Source organism: Saccostrea echinata, unplaced genomic scaffold (genome assembly GCF_033153115.1).
Source record: "Saccostrea echinata isolate AGI-Se365-2 ecotype Australia unplaced genomic scaffold, CSIRO_AGI_Sech_v1 ptg000048l, whole genome shotgun sequence".
Lineage (NCBI taxonomy): Eukaryota > Metazoa > Mollusca > Bivalvia > Ostreida > Ostreidae > Saccostrea > Saccostrea echinata.
The window spans coordinates 1,173,708-1,195,248 of NW_026889797.1; the positions used below are offsets into that span (position 1 = coordinate 1,173,708).

Consider the following 21,541-nt stretch of genomic DNA (forward strand, 5'->3'; position numbering starts at 1 on the left):
AAAAAACATAAGGTGTTAAAAAAAATAAAGGTATGGAACTCCTTTCATATGGTACCCACATCCGCGAATAAAATACTTTTAAATCAAATGATCTAAAAATTAACTTTCTATTCATAACTATTCACATATAAACAATCTACTTTACTACCAAAGTTCTTTCCGAAATTCCGTATACTTCCCGAGATATGCTGAAATCATATTCCAAGATTGAAATTATTTTTTTACTCGAATTAGCTTGGGCCTCTGAATAGTTACACTAATTGTAAAGCGGGAACGACGGGACGAATTCATCCCGGAATTTATTCTATACTCTCTGAATATTTGTTTATTAGCACTCAGTCTCTACAAAATTTTATTTGATTTTATCATATGGTCTTACTAAGTTACCACCAACATTTTAGCGGTATAATTTTTAAAAAAATAAAAAGGTATATTATACATTCTTTTTTTACATTAATAAACAACTTGGCTGTGAAGTTGTTGAAGCAAACGTTTTTTTTTTTTTTTGTTTTTTTTTTTTTTTTTTTTTTTTTTTTTTTTTCGCGAAAGGAATTATTGCTGACTTAACCTTTTGATCTGGAGTAAAAAATCAACTTTAAAATCGAAAGACTGTGCAAATACTATGCAGCTGTTCTCTGCAGTTCAAACACCATCTGTATACATGTGAATAACCAGGGCCCAAGCTAATGTCGAGTAAAAAAAAGTAGGTCAATTTTGGAATTGATTTCACAATATCTCGGGAAGTACATGGAATTTCGGAAATAAACTTTGATAGTAATGTAGATGGATTATATATGAATAGATATGAATAGAAACTAAAACTTTAGAGCATTCGATTTAAAAGTATCTTATTAGCGAAAGTGGGTACCCTATGTAAGGAGTTCCATACCTTTATCTTTTTTATACACCCCAATTTTTTAAAGTCGGATTTAAGCGATCCAAAGGCCTGTGGCCTTTACTAAACAGTTTTAATAGATGTTATAAGAATACGCCGACAACCTGTTTTATGCATAATAACTTTCCACATGTCCCTATGGAAAAAATAGAGCAATTAGAATATAAAGTCTGCCAACAACCTGTATTAATTATACGTAAAAACTCTCCACATGCCCCTGTGCTAAAAATAGTGCCAAGCGACGTTTAATACAATAAATAAATAAAAAAAACGGGGCAGGACACTTTGAGAGGGGCGAAAGAGGCCACAGGGAGTTATTGTATAAAAATTCATTGCAAAAGCTCAAAAGCTTCTTGAGATATCGCCTAGAAACGAAAGTGTTACACACAAACAGAATGTATGAATTTACGACCATGACCTTTTGACCTCAAAATCAATAGGGTTCTTCCTTAGGCCACAGGGAGTTGTTATGTAAAATTTCATTGCAAAAGCTCATAGGATTCTCGAGATATAAACAACATGGATGTGAAGTTCAAATTAGCACCTTTTACTGAGGAAAATGCAGCTAAAACAATCCGTTTTTTCCTTAAACTTCAATATGCCAACAAAGGAATTGACGCGGTTAATATAAGTAATATTCTTAATCACAAAAGGGTCCAGTCTTGTATTCCACCTTATTTCAAGTTAAAGACTACACCTTGTATTTCTTACAAATATACATCGACTATTGCTTCCAAACTTTTTAATTACAAGAAAACTTTATAGGGCCTGGATATCGAATATCTGAAGCATAATCTTCTATCGTGCTCATGTTCTTCTTCACCCTATAAATATAGTCCTGCTGGACACGTTATTACTGGTGACGTAAATATAGTTAGTAATGAGGACCTTAGATCACTCATTTTAAAAGGTCCTCAATATAGGGAACCCAGATCCTTCAACTGGCGTCGGAATTTCATAAATATTATGGATTCTATAGAGGACTACGCCATGCGATGGGCCAGACATGAAAAAGAAGACCTTGACACTTTGTCAGAATGGATTAAATGTATCAGATGTTAAAATCGCGTATAAAAAGATTGAGGGGCAATATGAGAACCATCTATCCTTCTGTATTCAATAATCCAGAAGTGAAAAAAGAATTAGATATATTACATGATCAGTACGTACTGGTCCCTGCTGACAAAGCAGGTAACAACATTGTCTTTGTTTGTAAGGCTCATTATATTAAATGTATTTTAGAGGAACTTGGATTTAATTCTACAAGTGGTAATCCAACTTATACTCATAGTTCCCTTTCTAAGGAAGAAATTCTTCAAAATCATGTCAGTTTTTAATATTTTATATATTCCAAACAACCAAAATGAATTTGAATTACCATATTTATATTGGATTCCGAAACTTCATAAAAATCCTTACAAACAAAGATATATAGCGGGTTCCAGTAAATGTTCAACCAAGCCTCTTTCTTTACTCCTCACTAAGATATTAAGAGTAGTGGAGAAACTTCAAGAGTACTGTGCAACAATATATTCCAGAAGTGGTGTGAATCAGATGTGGATACTTAAAAATTCCAAGGAACTTTTGGAAAATTTGAAATCACAAGATGTCACCAAAAACAGCTTTAAAACTTAAGACTTTTCAACTTTATACACAACCATTCCCCACGATAAATTAATGTCCAGGCTTTTTGATATCATTGACAGCTGCTTTTTCAATAAAAATGGAACTGTAAATTTACTTACCTTGTCACTGGTCATTTGCAAAACTATTTTGTTAAAAAAACATTCTGATTGTACACACAAGTACTCTGAAGTTGACATTAAAAAGATGCTTGAGCTTCTGATTGACAATATCTATGTGGTTTTTGGAGACCAGGTCTTCCAACAATCTATTCGAATTCCCATGGGTACCAATTGCCCCCGTTATTAGCAGACCTTTTTTGTATTCATATGAAGCAGAATTTGTCCAAAATCTTGTACTTGAAAAGAAGAAAACACTTGCTGTGGCCTTCAACTCGACATGTAGATATATCGACGACGTATTGTCAATTAATAATGACTATTTCCATCCTTTTGTCGATACGATATATCCTTGTGAGCTTGAGATAAAAGATACCACAGAGTCTGACACATCTGTTTCCTATTTGGATATTTTACTTGAAAAAGACGTTAATGGTAATCTAACAAGCAAGCTTTATGATAAACGTGATGACTTTAACTTTTCAATCGTCAACTTCCCTTACTTATGCAGCAATATACCTTCATCACCTGCATACGGGGTATATATCCCTCAGTTGATTCGATACGCAAGAGCATGCTCTACGTATGTACAATTTCTAAAACGAGGTAAATTATTGACAAACAAGTTGATGAAACAAGAATATCAGCTGTCTCGTTTAAAGTCATCATTTCGTAAGTTCTATGGTCGATACAATGATCTTGTCAGCAAATACAATTTATCATTGAGTCAAATGCTGACTGACGTTTTTCATACAAATTGTTAGGCCATTATTTACACACTGAATTGTCTACGGATTTTCCCGTTATTTCCCGATCGTGACAAGGAGCACACGGCGGGTGTGACCGGTCGGCAGGGGATGCTCACTCCTCCATGGCACCTGATCCCACCTCTGATGTTTGGAGGTCCGTGTTTGCTCTGCTCCTATTTTGTATTGTTTGATGGACTTTTGAGCATGAATAATGTTCGTTATCTTACTATATTTCATCGCACTGAAACGAAAGTGTTAAAACAGACAGATTTTATGAATTTATGACCTTGAACTTTGACCTTTTGAGCTAAAAATCAAAAGCGTTTTTCTTTAGGCCATACGGAGTTGCTATGCAAAATTTCATTCGAGAGTGTTACAAACAGACAGAAATACAGAAGCATTAACAGACGGACGGACGGGCAGACCTAAATTAATATCCCCACTTTTAGTGAAAGCGGGGGACAAAAAAAGGGGAAAATAAGCACAACTTACTCCAGGGTATATTATCAGTCCTGTAGTAGATCAGAATGTTGTTTATGCTAAGAATTCCGCCCAGGTTAACCCACCACGTAGCTGTTCTTTGATGAGCACTTGACACACTGCACTGTCCACCACCATATGATCTGTTTTGTTTTAGACCGTCCACAGCTTTTTCGGGACCGGAAAATGCGAGATCGTGTGAAGTGCTTTGCCATGTTGGTTTTTGATAGGCCAAGTTCTCTAAAAATATATTATCACTATCGAAATTTTTAAACGAACAGAGATCGATTTAAATAATCCAATAAAAATACTAATCGTGAATACAGTGTTTACGGTAGTTCCGGATCAGTTTTCATTTACCCATTGGTACTGAAAAATAATAACGAGATTAATATAAATATTTACATACGGTTTAGAGCCTCTATCTCGTACCTTTCATATAAAATTAGATTTGTGAATTTATTACTCTGTTTAGTAAGTAACCGGAGTGTATGCAACAACTGCAATTACGACAGTTTCGGATCACTTACGACAGTTGCGTGAAAAATTCTCGAGAGGGACGTTAAACAACATACAAACAAACAAACGACAGTTGCGGATCACACTGTATATAACAGGTATCGGGATGTGTCGCGACGGTGCATGGTTTGCTTCAAAAAGATTTGCGCAGACTCTGTTTCGCCTCAGATGGTTCACGCCGCAATGTTTCGTTCATAATGCATAAATACACTGTATGCCATTTATGTTGAATTTATTATATTATGTGAATAAATATATATTTCTTAACATATATTTTTAACATTACTTTTTTTTTTTACTTTAAACATTATTTGATTTATATAACACAATAATCAATTTAATTAATTAATTATACCGTATGTATTATTTAAATATCATTATTTAATTAAGCAATTATCAAATATTTACGAAAACACATCGCAATTTATCCTAATGCAAAAGAAGGGGATGATAGTAAAAAAAAAAAAAGAAACCATTGAATTATACTTATAAGAAATCTTAATCCCAGTCTTTTTTGTGATTTAGAAAAAAAAACATTATCCTATACTTGTTTTTTAAGCCGATTTCTCCATCATTTTGGAGGAAAAAAGACTAACCTTTATTTCTCACAAACATTGTTTATTGTAAAGTTAAACTATTGTTTATGTTGAAAAAAAAATATTTTGTTTCCCTACCTACCCTATAATTTTTTCACAGTCTGGAATAGAAAACAAACTCTTTATTTATCTAGGCCTTATTTAGAAAGATGAAGAAATAGAAAATAAATTTCAATTGTTATTGATGTGTTTATTTTGGGGGGGGGTGGGGGGGTGGGGGTGGGGTGGGGTTGGGGGGGGGATATTTCAATACTTTGTCATTATGTAGAATTATTAATATGGATAATGCAGTTAAAGTATGATCCATCTTTTAGAAAAAAGTGAAATTAACTAAATATCAAACACTTGATCAAATTCCCACAAACTCATATATTAAAGTTATGAAGCTGATGTTTTTAAGTTATCATACGGCTTTCTTCTTCTTCTTCTTTTTTTTTTTTTTTTTTTTTTTTTTTTTTTGATAAGTTCAGATTAAAAAAAAACTAAAAAAAGATCTTTCTCTTTGTTTTATTACTTTATATAAAGATAAGACTTTTCTGTAGATTACACAATTTAAATCAATCGCGTTTCAAAGATATCAAAATTTTTGTACAAAGTTTAAAGTCGATTCAACTATAGAAACGTCAGGTTCTTCAAGTTCAAAATAGGTGAAAATTTCAATTTGTACGTGAATAATATATATCATGTATATCTAAACTCAATCTCCTATTATTATTTTTTTTCGGGGGGGGGGGGGGGGAGGGATCAGATACGCCATATAGCTTTAATTAACATAATGATATATATTGATAGATTTATAATTATAGAAGTAAATGTGATTTAAATTGAAACAAATATCAGACATACATGTTTGTTTTTTTTCGAAAATTAGAAGTACTGGAAGCATCCATGCAGTGCTATGTTGATTTAAGATTTAAAAAATCATTTTTTTTTTGAATATCATCAACATTTTACAGCCAGTGGATTATAAAGGTTTAATAAACAATATAAAAAAATGATAGATACAGAGTTTATAACTAAATGATTACATTTTTTTTTTCTTTTAGACATTACAAAAAACAAACAATAAATTCTACATTGCAAATCTTTTAAAATATTGCAGCTCTGACAAACATGTACCTGGCTGTGTTAGTTGTCAATTTTGTGATTGTATGAGATTGGATATCAAACGATAATAAATATTTTTAAATTTTATTTTGATCATTAATATTTTTTTCAATATATGAAAGTGATCATGAATACGATATAATACGGTTAACCTGATGAAACGAAGTTTGAGATAATCCCTATTTCGGAGTGAAGTGATCCGCAACTGCAGTAACGGTGGGTTCATAATGTTTATTTGTTTTAAATATACAGGTTTAATTCACATATGTTTCTTATATATGGTGAAGTAGAAGATATAACAAGTAAACATTTTATGAGGTCCAGTCCATTCCTTACTCGTCTTATGTATAACAGAAAGCACAACTCTTCCTAAAAAGCACGTGTAAAACTGTCAAAACACCAATCTTCTTAAACTCTTCTTTAAAAGCACGTGTAAAACTGTCAAAACACCGATCTTCGTCTTTAGGGCGCTTTATTTCTGACGCAACAAAGAAGCGAAATCGTGCATGGTGAAGTTCCATTTTTTATTGGAAGTAGTATTTCCCCCTATTCTTCGCGTGTGATATATCGATAATAAATTTTCTTCAACAATTATTTTTTTAAAGAATTATTAAACAAAAAAGTGATCCGGAATTACCGTTAGCACTGTAGCACAAAACCACGGACCAGTGGACACATCAGAGGGGGATTTGGTGCCTAGATGAAGAAAAATTCCTGTCTACTATACTGTAGGGTTAAAATGTACGATGAAACCAGAGACTTCAGATTGAAAAGCTCGGAAGTTTCTGGTTTCATCCAACACTATTAAGCTTAACCGGAAGTTGATGTTTCCATGTAAAGTCTTAAATATGTTGAGACAATTGTGGAGGAATTAATGGGTAATTTACAATAAAGATTTTACGGTATCAATGTCCTTCAAATTCTAATTCTGGGCCAACCATGAGTTTTCCTCTTATTGTTGAACCCAGATTCATAAAACCTCCAATAAGCCAACATGCGTTATAGTTTTAGTTCTTTTATATAGAATCAGCATGGAATAAACTTTTACATGAGTTTGGGAACTATCAGCACCGAAGGTCTGATTCCAACTGACTATAATTTTAAAAAACAAAACATACATACTGAACAAAGAAAGAGTAAAATAAAAGGATTAACTCACAAAAAGTCCGAAAAGTTAATTTACACAGTAAATTATAATAAGTCCGAAAAATATTTTACACCGTAACAAAGAGATTCGACCAAAGATGTCCGGAACAATTCATTAGTTCTAAAAGAAAAAAAAAAGATATCTCGAAGCGAACCATATGTTGTAAAGTAGGTTAATAATTGACAAATCAATAAAATACTACGTGCACATCTGAGCAAACTTTTAAAGCCCCTGGTTAAAATGATAATTTATGCATTAATGTTTATGATAAAAAAGATCTTAGATCGATAATTATGAAAAAGACGACTTACCATATCCCCGCCCACGGCAAATAATAATCATCAAATAACATATCGAAAATCTAGTAAACTTCATCTTAACAAAATAATCACCAACACTCAACTAGGAAGTAAAATACCTGATCAACAGAGCTGAACTTTTTTAATGGCAATTTAAAATACCTGTCGAACTGACGAAATAATGTAATTCATCAAATCGTCAAAAGGCCTCTCTTTTCACCTTAAATAACCCTAGATTTAAAAGCAATGGTGTGTATCTCAACGTTTTGTGTACCTTTAAATAAATAGGGGATATCAATTAAGATTTCAGCCTGAAGAGCTTACCGGACTGATTAGAACATGTTTGATTTAATGCAATATAATTCTTTGTATAAATGAATACCCAAATGTGCATTGAGACGATGATGTTGTTTTACACAAGATGACATCCTGTTTATACATACCTGTATTAAGAGTTCAACCGTCCATTTTTTGAGAGATAGAAAGATAGAGAGGGGGGAGAGGGTTGTATCTTATAAAATGTTTGGAATATTTGCGCAGTGATATTCTTAAGAAGACCTGAACATGTATACTAACAGGGCTCAACATTACATGAACTTAAATACAATCTAGAAAAGTCGGACTACTAGTATCTGAACATTTAATTAGATTTTTTTTTAAATATAATATTTTATATATAATTTTAAACAATTATCAATCTGGTAAATTCACCATGCATTGGACACCCTCGTACTTAAAGAAGTTATAGCGATATAGTTACCAAACGCATATTATCAAAATGAAGCTTAACTTGTATTACAATGTTTATGATTGAAATATGAATTCGTGACACAATTTTATGCCATTTATTGGGAACATATTATTAAAAAAAAAACTTTTTCGTTTTTGGAATTCTTGCAAATTTTAACCATGATCTAATAATTTGTTGAACCTGATTGAATAAATTTTTGGTGATGACGCCACTTCAGTATCTGAGATATACTGGTAGACGTTTTAAAAATGTTTAGGGGTTGGCTTGTTCCCTAAGGTTCTCGTAAATTTTATGAAAGGGAAATGGGTCTCTTAGAAATAATGAAGGAAAAATTGTTAAATAGTACAATTTCGTTTCTATTTTACTTCATCCAGTCTGTAATAAGTTCGATAAATGACTTAAAGCATCGCATTTTACTTAGGAGAAAGGGAGCAATTGTGATTTTTCCAAAACATGAAAATTCTCTCTCTCTCTCTCTCTCTCTCTCTCTCTAATCCACATATCTATCAATCTCTTATATTCATCTACCTATCTATTGTGGACATATATGAAACAATGGTTGACTCATTACACGTAAATGATAGTAAACAAAAAATAAAATTTAGCCACATTACTCATTCGACTGAAAGTTTTACCTAGTTCAATAATATTATTTTCTCAAAAAAAAAATCTTATAAACAAAAGTTATGCAGTCATATTACATGTACTTCTAAATCTGTAATTTGATATCAAAAAGGCTAGACATGTCAAATAACATGTTTTAATTTCCCTGTAAATACCAGCAAGATTCTTTTTTTTTCGGAGGAATCGTTGTGGATACATTTTGAATAAAGGTTATGCAGCTCGGCAGAATATTATACAGACAACCAACGGGCCATAAGCTAACATGAACAGAGGTTTCTCAAAACCCCATGCAGTTCAACATTGTACCTTTTAAAAACAATAGTTGAAGGGCTGAATGAAATTTTTATCATTAAAAGGAACAAGAACTATATCGCTTACCAGAACAATTGTCCTTCGGTTTTGAACCTTTTCCTTCGTGAAGAAAATAACATACATTAAATTTACTAAATCTAAATCCAAAATTTTTGTTTTATACATATTTTTTCCAAGGTGCATTAAGTGTCTACATGGTAAAAATGTTGATCAATGATGTACACTTTTAACGCACTTTGAATTTTTTTCCTAAATGCGTTGATTTTGTCCTAAACTTAAATCTTTATACATAGAGTTAGATATTGATTTTTTAAATGTTTAATGTGATTTTTCGGATTGACGGTATTGATTTGATTATGAATACATCATAAAACGATTATTAAATTATCTATGAAAAAGTTGAAAAGACCCAGGGTCTATATCCGGTGTGTGCGCGAGTATGTGTGTGTGCAGGGGAGGGAGACGGGGGGGGGGGTGTCATCAAGCACCTGTGTTTTCATTTCTTTTATTTGAATTTTTTAAATCAAATCTGCAGGTCTAGTGCAAAATCGTATTTGAAATTAAAAACTTAATGGAAAATGCACATATTGGCATATGGTGTCGATATTTTGACCTACTTGTCGTTATTTTATTCTTTATATAGTTTGAAATAAAAAAAAATGGGATGGGGGTATACTTGATATTTCGTATTTTGATATAGCAAATAGTAATCTGACTCGATCATCACTGAAAGGAGGCTGCGATTTGTTATATAGGTAATATTATTTTTAATGTATACAGGATCCTATAACAAGATGTTTGTAGGCTGGCTTTCACTTCATAAACATATTGGAAATAACTATGCCATTTTGCGACTAAATACTCGTCGATTAAAAATGGATAGATTTTTTTGGGAAAAATTCTGCTTTACAAAGCGTATTTAAATTTAATTGTTAGTTTGTACATAGAAATTAAATTACTTGGAAACTGTTAAGACAAACTTTTGTCGAGTTCATAACAGTTACTATAGTTTATAGGGGTGTAAATCCCAGTCAACAATACTTAGGGGCATTTACAAAATTTAGCCACTGTTAAAACTGTTTCCAGAAACAAAAAAAATATTTCTAGTTCAAATTCAAAGGATCAAGCGAACATAAATTATTTATGAAATAAAAACTCAAACACCAAATACATGTATATAGGATAAGCTCAACTGCGCGAGTGCAACAGCTTTAATACAACAATTTAAACTTTACATATCAAAAATCTTCATGAGAACATTATTGATTCCATTCTACAAAACAGAAAAGATATTTGATTGAACATATTCATGAAAAATCATATAGAAGTATTGAAGTATATTGGGGTGGGGGGAATCCGTTGCACTTAAGGCAGCGAAACTTCGGATGACTTTAAAAAAAAACTCTTAATGCAAAGCAATACAGACAAATCTACATGCCTAGCATGATTTTCACCTATAGAACCGCGAAAACTTTAACCAATCGGTTTTCGATACTGCCACCCCCCCCCCTCCCCCCCCAGTTCCGTAAACAAAACAACGTGTTTGTCGTTTCTTTTATAAATATATTTATGTTCTAAATTCACCAGTTCAAACGAACATAAATTATTTATAAAATAAAAACTCGAATACCAATATATAGGATTTCGCGTGCGCGAGTAAAAAAGACTTCGACGATAAAGAAAAGATTTAAATTGTAATTTTATTACGAAAAACTACCCCTACCCTAAATACCAAGACCTTTAGTGACAAACAATTGCTGATGTAAACTCTCTTTCACATATCCATCTTAGCCGAATCAGATCGCCATCTACCATTTTTAACAGTCTGTCACAAATGCAAGAATTAGCGGCTGCAGTGGCACCACCTGCAGGAAGGCTGTGCTAACCGTCCATAGAAAGCGTAATAATTTATTTTTCGAGAAAGGAAATTTGTTCGAGCCATGCGGTGCTAAGAAATGTACATGTATTCTTTGCAAATATTTAATTAAAACAAGCCACTCTGGGAACAATTTAGGGAAACATTTATCACATCAAAAATTATATTAATTGTAAATATTGCAATCTTGTATATGCAGTGTTTTGTAAAAATGTAACAGGACCCAGATTCTGTTCAAAACCGAAAATCGACAAGCAAGTTGATTTATATTCTTAACATGTTTATCATAACAACCTTCAAAAAAGATTTAAGGGAAATATTAAAATTAAACATAATAAAATAGTTTAAAAAAAGATAAATGAAAAAAAAAATCTTCAAGGCTAATGGTTTATTTACGAAAGCGCTGGAATATGCTAAGCATTATACTGTAAAACTGGAAACTTTGACAAAATTTATGAATACTTAATAGTCGTCACAGTTTCCAATCTTCAACTTTTTAAATTCGTGCTAAAGAGCACTGTTAAATACTCGTAAATCGTCGAATTTTTCACTCACCCATTTTATATTATACCGAAGTCGTCAAACTTTCAACCCTTCAATATAAACACTTTTACATTTTTTCCTTAGCTTATTATTTTTTCCACAGTGTTTGGAAAATTTAACAAGATGTTATAAGCATATAATGTCATATGCACATTTGGACAGCATTTAAAGGATTTTTAAAATATCTTTTGTTGGCACACCGCAATTTTTTTTCACTTTTTTAATTAGCATTGACTTCGATGTTTTCTTTATTGCCGGTTCATAGGGAATTATTATGACAAAATTTATATCCGTAAGGACTGTATGATCTAGAGTTCTAGTGACAAAAATTAAAAAAAAAATGACATCATAAAAGACAAATATATGACGGTAAATGCATAAACACATTCCATTGGATATTTTCAAAAATGGCAACGTCGGATGATAATGCGGAACAAAAAATTATCATTCAGTACTGTGTGGTGAGGGGTATGGAAAGAGAAAGGAGAGGAAAATGATGGAACGACACAAACACATAGTTCAGACACTGGTTTACACCATTCAATAGAGAATGGCAATCTTATTAAAATCAGGTCCTTTGATCCACTCACATAGATCGCTACACAAGGATCTGAAGAAATCCCATTCAGGGTCATCTCCTGGTGACCTTTCTAATAAAAATACTCATTAAAATTTTGACCAATCAGAGAGATCGTACTTAAGCGACATTCGGGAAAATGAATGTAGAAGTGAAAGTAGCTGTGGAGAAGGTCTTATTGTTTCGAACAAAACAAAGAGCTAAAAAACAAGACAAAAGCAAGTACTAAATATAATTCTATGAAGAAAAGACTTTGGTCGTTCTTTTGACAGGCTAGGGAAACCAGGTCGCCATTTTCCGTCCGTGTATCATCGGGTTTTTCACTTCTGTAACTGAATTCCGAGATACTTCTAAATTCTTGCAAACAAACGTTTGATTGGATAATTGAAAGGTCACCGGGAGATGACCCTGAATGGGGTTTCTTCAGATCCTTGTGTAGCGATCTATGTGAGCGGATCAAAGGATCTGATTTTAATCAGATTGTAGAGAATGGCTATACCATTTATGCTATGGAAGAGTCGTTTGGTATACCAAAAATATGTAGACAAGCTGAACATTCAAGAAATGGACGTCAGACATAGAGATGGTTGTGTATAGTAGAATTCTACATGTATTTCCATGGTATTTTTATGCATGTAGAGTGTTCTCTCCTTAGATCTTATACTATATAAATTGAAATCTACAGTAAATTACTCTAGCTGTTTATTATTAATTCATGTTCTCTTGAACACTTCATTTTCATATATTTCCCCAACTTAAGTATCATCTGTTCATCAAAGACTTGCTGTTTTTAAACGTCTTTTACTTGGGGAAAACGATTGGCACTCAATGGTGAGAATAGGATACATAAATTCAATATTAACTTTCTTATACCATAAGCATATTTTTTTAATGTCCAAAAACATTTTCAATTAGAATAAGAAGGCCTTAACTTAATAGAGTTATATGTAACTATGCGAAGTTAGGATTATGATCGTTGTTGGTGAACTGTTACCTCAAAGTTTCGAGTTCGTCAGTGTTTCCTCGACACATATTTTGTAAGACTCATTTAACAGACAGGAACGTGTTATTTATAGAGATATTTTATTGAAATTGATACTTTATTTTAAAACAATTGACGATAATAGTATATGGCAATTTTAAACATTATAATAGAAGTGAAACCAAAAATATTGAAATTCTTCGCATTTTTCTTGGATAAGCCTCGTACAATGATTTAATATAAATTGTATAGAAATGAGGCACCAAATGAATTTCACTCGATCAGTCATGTATATTTTATGTGAATCAGTCATAAACAAATTACTACAGAATGAAAATATATGTCAAAATTGATATGTAATCTTAACACATAATTGACGCATAGTAGCTTCGGTATACATAGCTGCAGAACTGTACCGTTCCGGTTTTCTGCCAGCAGACAAAAAATTCAAAACAATCGATTTCATTGGTTTGTAGAGACGACTGTGAAGGGTAAGGAGATGGATGTAATACACAGGTTGATTAAAGAATATGTCTAGAATTAGGTAGTGAAGCGTAGTCAATTGACTAATGCTAGAAAGTTGTGAAATTCTCCCCAACCGTGCGCAGAAAATCATGCACGGTAAACTGCACTATATTTGCATTACGGGATCTGTACACAGCGTTATGGTCAAAGACTAATATATAAACTCATAACGCTACAGTTCTGCAGCTACCGTAAAAGCTTATATAAATGCTTTTAAATGTCAAAAATAATTTGGGTTAAAAAGCACAATAGTTTCTGTATAATGTATTTAAATGCATCTTATCGCATTTAGATATATGAGGGGTGTAAGTGTTAAAATTAAGTAACAAAATTATAAATTCTCAAATCTGCATGGGTGTCAATCACACGCAGGAACAGACATTTCCATTCTTGGAGGTCGATTCATGTAGATGCAGTTCCATTTGAATAAAATAAGTGTCAGTAGTATTTTTTGATCAACGACCTCTTTGTATCAACCTTTTTACTGATTGCAGTATATACTCTCGCTGGAACTTTCAATGTGATCATACACAGCTTTGATCACGAAGCGATATTCATCCTGAAAAAAAAATATCAACATACTTCAAGAGATTTAGATGCATTAGATTTTTTTTTCAGATTGTAAAATTGAAGGTTAGAGATCATAAATAGTGCATGATCTTTCATAAATTCTATACCACATTGCTTTATTTTGTTCAGAAATCTACCTGGTTTCCAAATCACTCGGTAAATATTTTAGTTCTCAATTTTTTTCAATATTATTATTTTATGTAACATATTTCTTACGACATAGATATTTGGTATTGATAAGCAAGAAAAAAATGTTCACTTTTGTTATTGTTATATATATTATTTAAATAACACACATATTCGCACGAATAGAAGTTTCGCACGCAGGCAGTCTCCCATAATTACATGAAAATAAAGCTCTCGTGTATATAAAGTGATTTATTGTATTGAAACTTACAAGATTGGAACAGAATTCTGGTCTTCTAACTTGTAATTGTCTCACAGCAGTAAAAACATCTACCCTGCTATCCATGTTTATTTGTTGTATTACGTTATGAGCGGCACAAAAAACACCACACAGGGACGCCCCATCACTAAAGAAATCAAGGATACATATAGTTCATAGCAGTGAGGAATATTACATACATGTATGTACGTAGTTAATTAATTAAACAACATGTATATGTTTCATCAGATTATATCGATCACAGTTACTTTTTCCTTTATTCGTTATACTCTATTGATACTATATAGGTACACAATATTGAACTTCACATGCACAGTATTCGCATGATTGAAATTTCAAGTTTTAAACTTAAAAAATATTTTTGAAAAAAAAATCCATTTTTAACATGCTAAGCAATGAATATCTCAATATAATAAACATTTCTTATTAAAGAAATAGCAAACTGACGACCTGCTAACTACTGTGATAGGGTTTTCTGTCTCAACACCCAATGTGACAGAAACCAGATTCCGAAGCTGAGAGGTGTCGAGAGTAGGTTCGGATGTTTTTATGCTGACTTTTGGTTCAATTATTGTTATGGGATGAGCCTCATTCTCACTCTAAGAAAATAAGCACATAATGTGACTTCTTTTTTCCTATTTGTTTTTAGAAACATTTATTAAATATGTGAAATGTATTGTTCAAAACAAATTAAATTCATTGGTTAAGGAGAATAATTATTTCTAAAAAGAGAAAACGAATTTAATAATATACATGTTTAACAAACAGACAAAAAATGTTTATTTACATTATTATGCAGGATGTGAACAATGGTAGTGTTGAAGCCAGTTCCAGATTTTGATTGACAGTGTATGGTGAAAGGAGGGATTGTCTTAGAGGAGGAGGGGCTTGGTAACCATGCCTTACTCTTCAGAAAAAAAGATGTAGTGTAATATATTCCTGTATATACGATCAACAAACTAAACAAATGAAAAATCTATGGTCAATAAGCATTATGTATATATAATATTGATTTGTTTTTTAGATAGTGCATCGAGCAAGGTATTCAAAAAAAAACAAATACACCTGTATATGTATTCGTACACATCATATATATAAAGAAGACGTTTTTGAAAAATGCTTTTGCATTTCAAAAAAAAAAAAAAAAAAAAAAAAAGAAAAGAGTTGCCTTTTCACAGATATAAAACTTGAAACACAACGAAATATAGTCTAAAATAGAGGAAAAAAAAGAATATGTTAACTTAAGTCAATTAAATATCACACCGAGTCGATCTGGTTCAATGGATCCATGCAGACGAGGGTGTCAGACTCATGATCTGTGAGCAGCCGCAGAAAGTCTATAGCGTCTTCTTTCGTTGGATATTGCGTTACAATAAATGCATTATTCTTGTTGTATGTCTACACGACAATAGAAAAAAAAAACAACTTTACATTTCATTGTTGGTTAGGTAACATAGAGATATAGAGAATCTTAATCAAACAACTCTATTCTATGTACACATTAGGAACATAAATCCTTCTGGTAGTCATTAAAAAGTGAACATTTTCAAGTTTGTTTTTTTTTGTTTTTTTGTTTTTTTTTTTTTACATATTTTCTTCATTGAGTACTTACTGGAGCAATGATGGCGTTAATAAAATTCCCCCTTTTAGGCACAACAGAAGAAAGATGTACGCTGTATTTATCCACTGATTAAATACAAAAGAACAGATTTAAAAAGATATCTTTTACACTTTTGTAAATGGTAAAGAAGATAAAATGCCAACCCTACATCGGTAATGCTGAAAACAATTTCTCGTCCATCTTCAGTATATATAAAAGAAAGTATTTTTTGGGTAAACTAACTTCCAAATTACTAAAAAAAAAAAAAAAAGAAAAAGAAATCAGTGTGAAATATATACATTTCATAAAATTTACTTACAGGGCAATACACCGTTAAAATAAATGTCTCCACAGCTTTCCTTGGCTAGCTTGAAGTCTTCATCGCTGTATGTGGGTCTTATCTTCATCAGAAGCTAATTAAACAAGCAAAAGTAGAAAATTATCAATACTGTGATAAAAATACATTTTTTTTTTAGTTTTATATTTTTCATCTTTCATTTTTTATCTTTCATCTAGAGATGGGGACTGGGTAAGGTAATACTTGCACCGTGTTTCTCCCCTAGGTTCCCATTGATAGATAAGAACCGGTTGCCTCAATCTTCTTCAGATTTACTACACCCAGATTGTATTTAAGTTCTATGGAGCATTTTTTTTTGATTCAAAATTCAAATAATATAAATATCAATAAATACTGTAGTGAAAAAATGCATCTTTACACGAAGTAATAGAAAGAGTCTCAAAAGCTAATAGCAAGGTTGAATAAAAAGTCTGTCATTGCAAGCAAAAGCGTATTTCATCCAAAGCTGATCCTTAAGTTGAAGGAGTTATGCTTAAAGAAGTGTATATTCGTAAAAAAAAAGATAACCCCCCCTCCCCCCAACACACACATACACAAAGGAAAACCTTGCTGAAGTATAACTCAACTTTAAAGAAAATGAAATAGAGCCTATTTTAGATGTTATTGTTATATAAATTAAATGTAGATTTTTTTTTCTCATATCCTACTCAATAGTAGAACTATGTACTTCCATCAAGATCAAGTTAATGTTAATAAAAATAAAATGAATTAAACACAAAAAAACAAAACAAAACAGAAGACATCATGGTACCAAAAATGTAAAAATTATACGGGCCAAAAATCTCAATGATAGACACCTGTAATTGGAAATTAAAACATTTACACACGTTGTTTTGCTAGATTTTTTTTTTAATTTTCTCATTCATGGTCAATAGGTGCCAAAATTTGTCGATCTGATGTCCATTTTTCAGGTTTAGAGGAAAATTCGCTGTTGTGCTGGAGGGTTAGAAGTTGGGGTGTGGGAGTGTAGGGTGGCTACGTTAAGATGACAATAAATATTCTTTAGTATATACTATTTTTATAATTGAACAGAACTTCCTGTAAAATAAAAAGGAAGCTGCATTCAGTAAAATAGAAAAAAAAGAAAAAGAAAAAAAAAACATATATACGTACTTTAAAAGGCTTTAACTGTCTTTCCTATTGATCAAGAGAAGCGAAAAATACCACCTTTTGAAGAACTAATTCAGAAGAAGACCTCTTTTAGTTGTGAGGTCTCATTTCAGGTTAAGCGAATTATTCTGCGAGCTGTTATACTTCTGGTGTGTTGTTGAAAGTAAATGTTCAAAGATATTTTTTTTAATTTTTTAACGTTACCTCTTTAAAAGCAAAATTTTCAATGGTAAAATAGCGTGAAAAAAAGCAAAAATCTGTTGTTGTTGTTTTTTGTTTTTGTTTTTGTTTTTTTTTTAAATCGGGAAAAACAACATTTATATCAAACACTGAGTATTCCTTCCTCAGTCCAAAAAGAAAAAAAAATCTCCCAGATCAAAAGGGTGCTGAACCTGTTTTCACAATGAACTTGTTTCAATTGCATCAACAATGTATTTCATTTTTCTACCTCCTTAGGGGACTTATCCTGTACCAGAGAGAGAATACACATTGTCAATAATGCATTCAAATTTTACAGTTCCGACTTACAGAAATGACAATGATGTTAATGTTTTACAAGAAGAAATTAATGTACGATCTTTCTTTTTACCTCACCTGAGTTGCTTATTCTGCTTTTACAAGAAGCAATACCGTAGCACATTTAATATAACTGGACAATTTCGATATAGATAAATAAACATTAAGTGAATGATCCTCAGAAGCTGGAAACCTTTTTATGATGTTGAAGTGAGATATCACCTTGAGGAATTAGGTTTTTAAATTATCTTTGGACATGGAGATGTTTGTTAATGAATTTTCTAACTAAAAAACTTTTTGTTCCAAGGATTATTCTACCCCTCCCAACATTTAAGTTTGATCGAATAAATCTCCTAATATTACATGTAACCCCTTGCAGCAGTATAAAAAATAATTTGTGTTGCTGTGCAACCATGTTTGTGCGCAGTGATGTGCGTAATTGTGCAGTTCTGATTTTGAGACATATAAGAAATTAATCATTTGTGATTCAAAGTCCTTTAATTCATTGGAAAATGATGAGTACTATGGGATTTATGATTTGTGATTCAAAGTCCTTATTTTTTCAACAATTATCAAAAAGGCGCTATTCTTAAAATTTATTTTCCAAGCCATCACAAAAAATGTGTACCTGAAATTCCTTTTGAAGTGCACTCTGATTGGCTGGTTTGTCAGTTCTCTTGGTTTCAGCCGTTTTAGTAAATTCATCAACGGTGACGCTGTTAACCGGGGATTTAAATATTTCATTTAAAGCAAGGAAAATGGTCATATACTGCTCCTGCAAAAATAATTAAAATATACAATATCAAGCAGGACACCGCAAAGCGGAGCATCTCCTCGCAAAAGAGCATATCTATAAATCATGGCAGCATTCAAGCCCGATGCAAATTACGTCACTCCTTTACGCACACGTCCATTACGCATAAAAGAACAAACTAATGCTGTCTCCACGTCCTGCAGTGGGACTGGAACACTTAAGGATCAACTTACTCCGCGACTCTAGAGCCAACCCTCTAACAACTGAGCCACGCAGGCAACTGATTTCAATACTGAAATATTTATTGTTTAACATTTTTGAGGTTGATGAGAAAAATCAGAATAGATGAAAAACATAACAAGGGCACCGCAAAGCGGAGCATCCCCTCGCAAAAGAACATTTTTATACACGTAAATCAATGGAGCATTTTAAGACATCGAGACATCGATCCTCATGCAAATTACGTAATTTCCTTTACGCATCAAAGGACAAATAACGTCCTTTTCGCACAAATAGGCACACCCCCCCCCCTCCACACACACACACACAAGCGCGTAACTGTGTCCCCTCCAACTACGTTGCGCAGGGATAATAAGAGAAACAATATGAACAAAATAATTGTAGAAGAGAGACTAACATATGTTTGGACCATATTCATCCTGTTTTCTCTCATCTTCTTGACATATTCTGCTACGTTGACTTTCCCTGTCCTTTTTCCAATCTGGTTCAGGACGTCTATTGCTATGTATGTCCCCGTTCTACCTATACCCGCACTAAAGTAAGGAAAATTTTAAGAAGACGAATAGGTATTATGCTTGTTTCACACTTAAGCCGATGTCAATAAAGCTTGTCTCACATTATGGATTTTGAGTATCAAAGCTTCAAATTAAAAAAAAAGAAATCCTTCCATTGAAATAACTTTTAGAAATATTTTTGTAATAAGTCAAATACTACTCACCATTAAATAAAACCCTTGAAATTATTTGTGATTTTGTATTGCATTTCTTCTTACCTGCAGTGCACAACTGTTGGGTATTTTCTCTGACTGGCTTCTGTCCTGGTCACATGATCAAGGAAAATAACAAGACAAAGAGGGTCTGGGGTACCGTGGTCTGGCCAAGCAGTATAATGGTACTGGGTTACTAGACGCTTGCTCTTCGTCTAAAACAATGTAAAATATTTCGAGTAACTATGTCTAGAATTCTTAATCAGGGCTCTAATATGCGACTAATTTAGTCGCCATAGCGCCTAAAATTTTTACCTAAATCGCCAAATTGGTGACCATTTAAATTGACTTATCGTTCGTAGAATTCCGGAAATTATCACATTTCAACAACTTTTCTGAAAAAAGCGAAAAGAAATTTAAAAGAAGAGGAAATAAGATTTAGCAATGGATATGTCGTGTTTTCTTTGGCACATCATGGGTCCCTATATTCTATTAACTTTTAAAGTTGGCGACTAAAAATTTGCATTGGCGACCAATTTTTTTTTTTTTTTTTTTTTTTTTTTTTTTTGATAAGGCGCCAGTTGGTGCCTAAATATTAGAGGCCACTTAGAGGCCTGCTAATGTATTTCAATTTCTTGGGATTGATTAATCGCTAAGGAAAGATAAATGAACTTGTAAAATATTTTGAAAAAAAAATATTGAATTTCGCATCTAGCTTTCAATACTGTTAGCTAGAAGTATTTAGGACAAAAGGGTCCATGCTACAATAAAAAAATCCGGATAGATTATCATGCATATTTTGACTTATTTTTAGAAATGTTGCAAATGAAATGTCTCTTAAATAATTTATTTATTTATTTCTATCTTTTAAGTTATTATTCTTTCTTCCTTTTGTTATTACTTTCATAAATAGGCATATCTGCCTTATAGGACATTACTGGGATTTATCGAATGAGAAATAAAACGTTACTCTGCTTAAATTATTTTGCTTACTAAATCCCGTCGACTGCATACAGTAATGAACCGGATCTTAAAATCTAAAATCTTTAGCATTTTATAAATTATTTAAGACATTTGTATGAATTGGGATAATTTATTGGAGTAGTTATTTCTAATGGCGAGCGTTTTGGCTATAAAGAAAATTTCATAGAAAGATCTAGTCTCACCCATTATAAGCAAAAATAACAACCCGCTATTATACATCTTATATCGCTTTACTGGGTTGAAGCTTCTTAAGGTCTGTAACTATCATGCGACAAAAAAATCCTAAATCAAATTATGAGAGCAAAAAAAACGTCATAGTGAAATAATTTTTCTTTATAAACTTACCTCTTTATGGTATACTGTAAACTTCCGAATTATGTAGAATGCATAATCTTTTTCTTCCATCATTTTAACCGACACATTTCCATAGCTAATGTGTTTGTTTGCATCTGGCCAGTACTTGGTGCATTTTGTCTTTTAGTTGATAAAGAAATAATTATAAGGGAAACACACTTCAAATCGGATTTTTTTTTTAACATATTACACCTGTATTGTAAAATCACAGTTTTCTCA

At 32.1% G+C, this 21,541-nt stretch overlaps 1 protein-coding gene across 1 annotated transcript; it reads right to left on the reverse strand.

Annotated features, from left to right (window-relative positions):
• Positions 1-13,389: 13,389 nt before the first annotated feature.
• Positions 13,390-21,434, reverse strand: LOC133203190 (receptor-type tyrosine-protein phosphatase kappa-like). The gene is made up of 11 exons (XM_061339035.1): positions 21,314-21,434; positions 20,051-20,199; positions 19,676-19,811; positions 18,913-19,059; positions 16,620-16,713; positions 16,313-16,386; positions 15,964-16,098; positions 15,488-15,607; positions 15,151-15,299; positions 14,692-14,827; positions 13,390-14,283 (listed from the first exon to the last, which is right to left on the reverse strand). The coding sequence occupies exons 1-11, from the start codon at positions 21,374-21,376 to the stop codon at positions 14,206-14,208; spliced, it is 1,281 nt and encodes a 426-aa protein (XP_061195019.1). The 5' UTR covers positions 21,377-21,434; the 3' UTR covers positions 13,390-14,205.
• Positions 21,435-21,541: the final 107 nt, after the last annotated feature.

What these genes read in the sequence shown, in the direction of transcription:
- LOC133203190 (XM_061339035.1), bottom strand. Translation starts at nt 21,376, where the DNA reads ATGATGGAAGAAAAAGATTATGCATTCTACATAATTCGGAAGTTTACA. An exon ending in TTACAGTATACCATAAAGAG is followed by an intron (nt 20,200 to 21,313) that starts GTAAGTTTATAA and finishes ACATTGTTTTAG; the next exon opens with ACGAAGAGCAAGCGTCTAGT. An exon ending in TTTTAACGGTGTATTGCCCT is followed by an intron (nt 16,387 to 16,619) that starts GTAAGTAAATTT and finishes GTATTTAATCAG; the next exon opens with TGGATAAATACAGCGTACAT.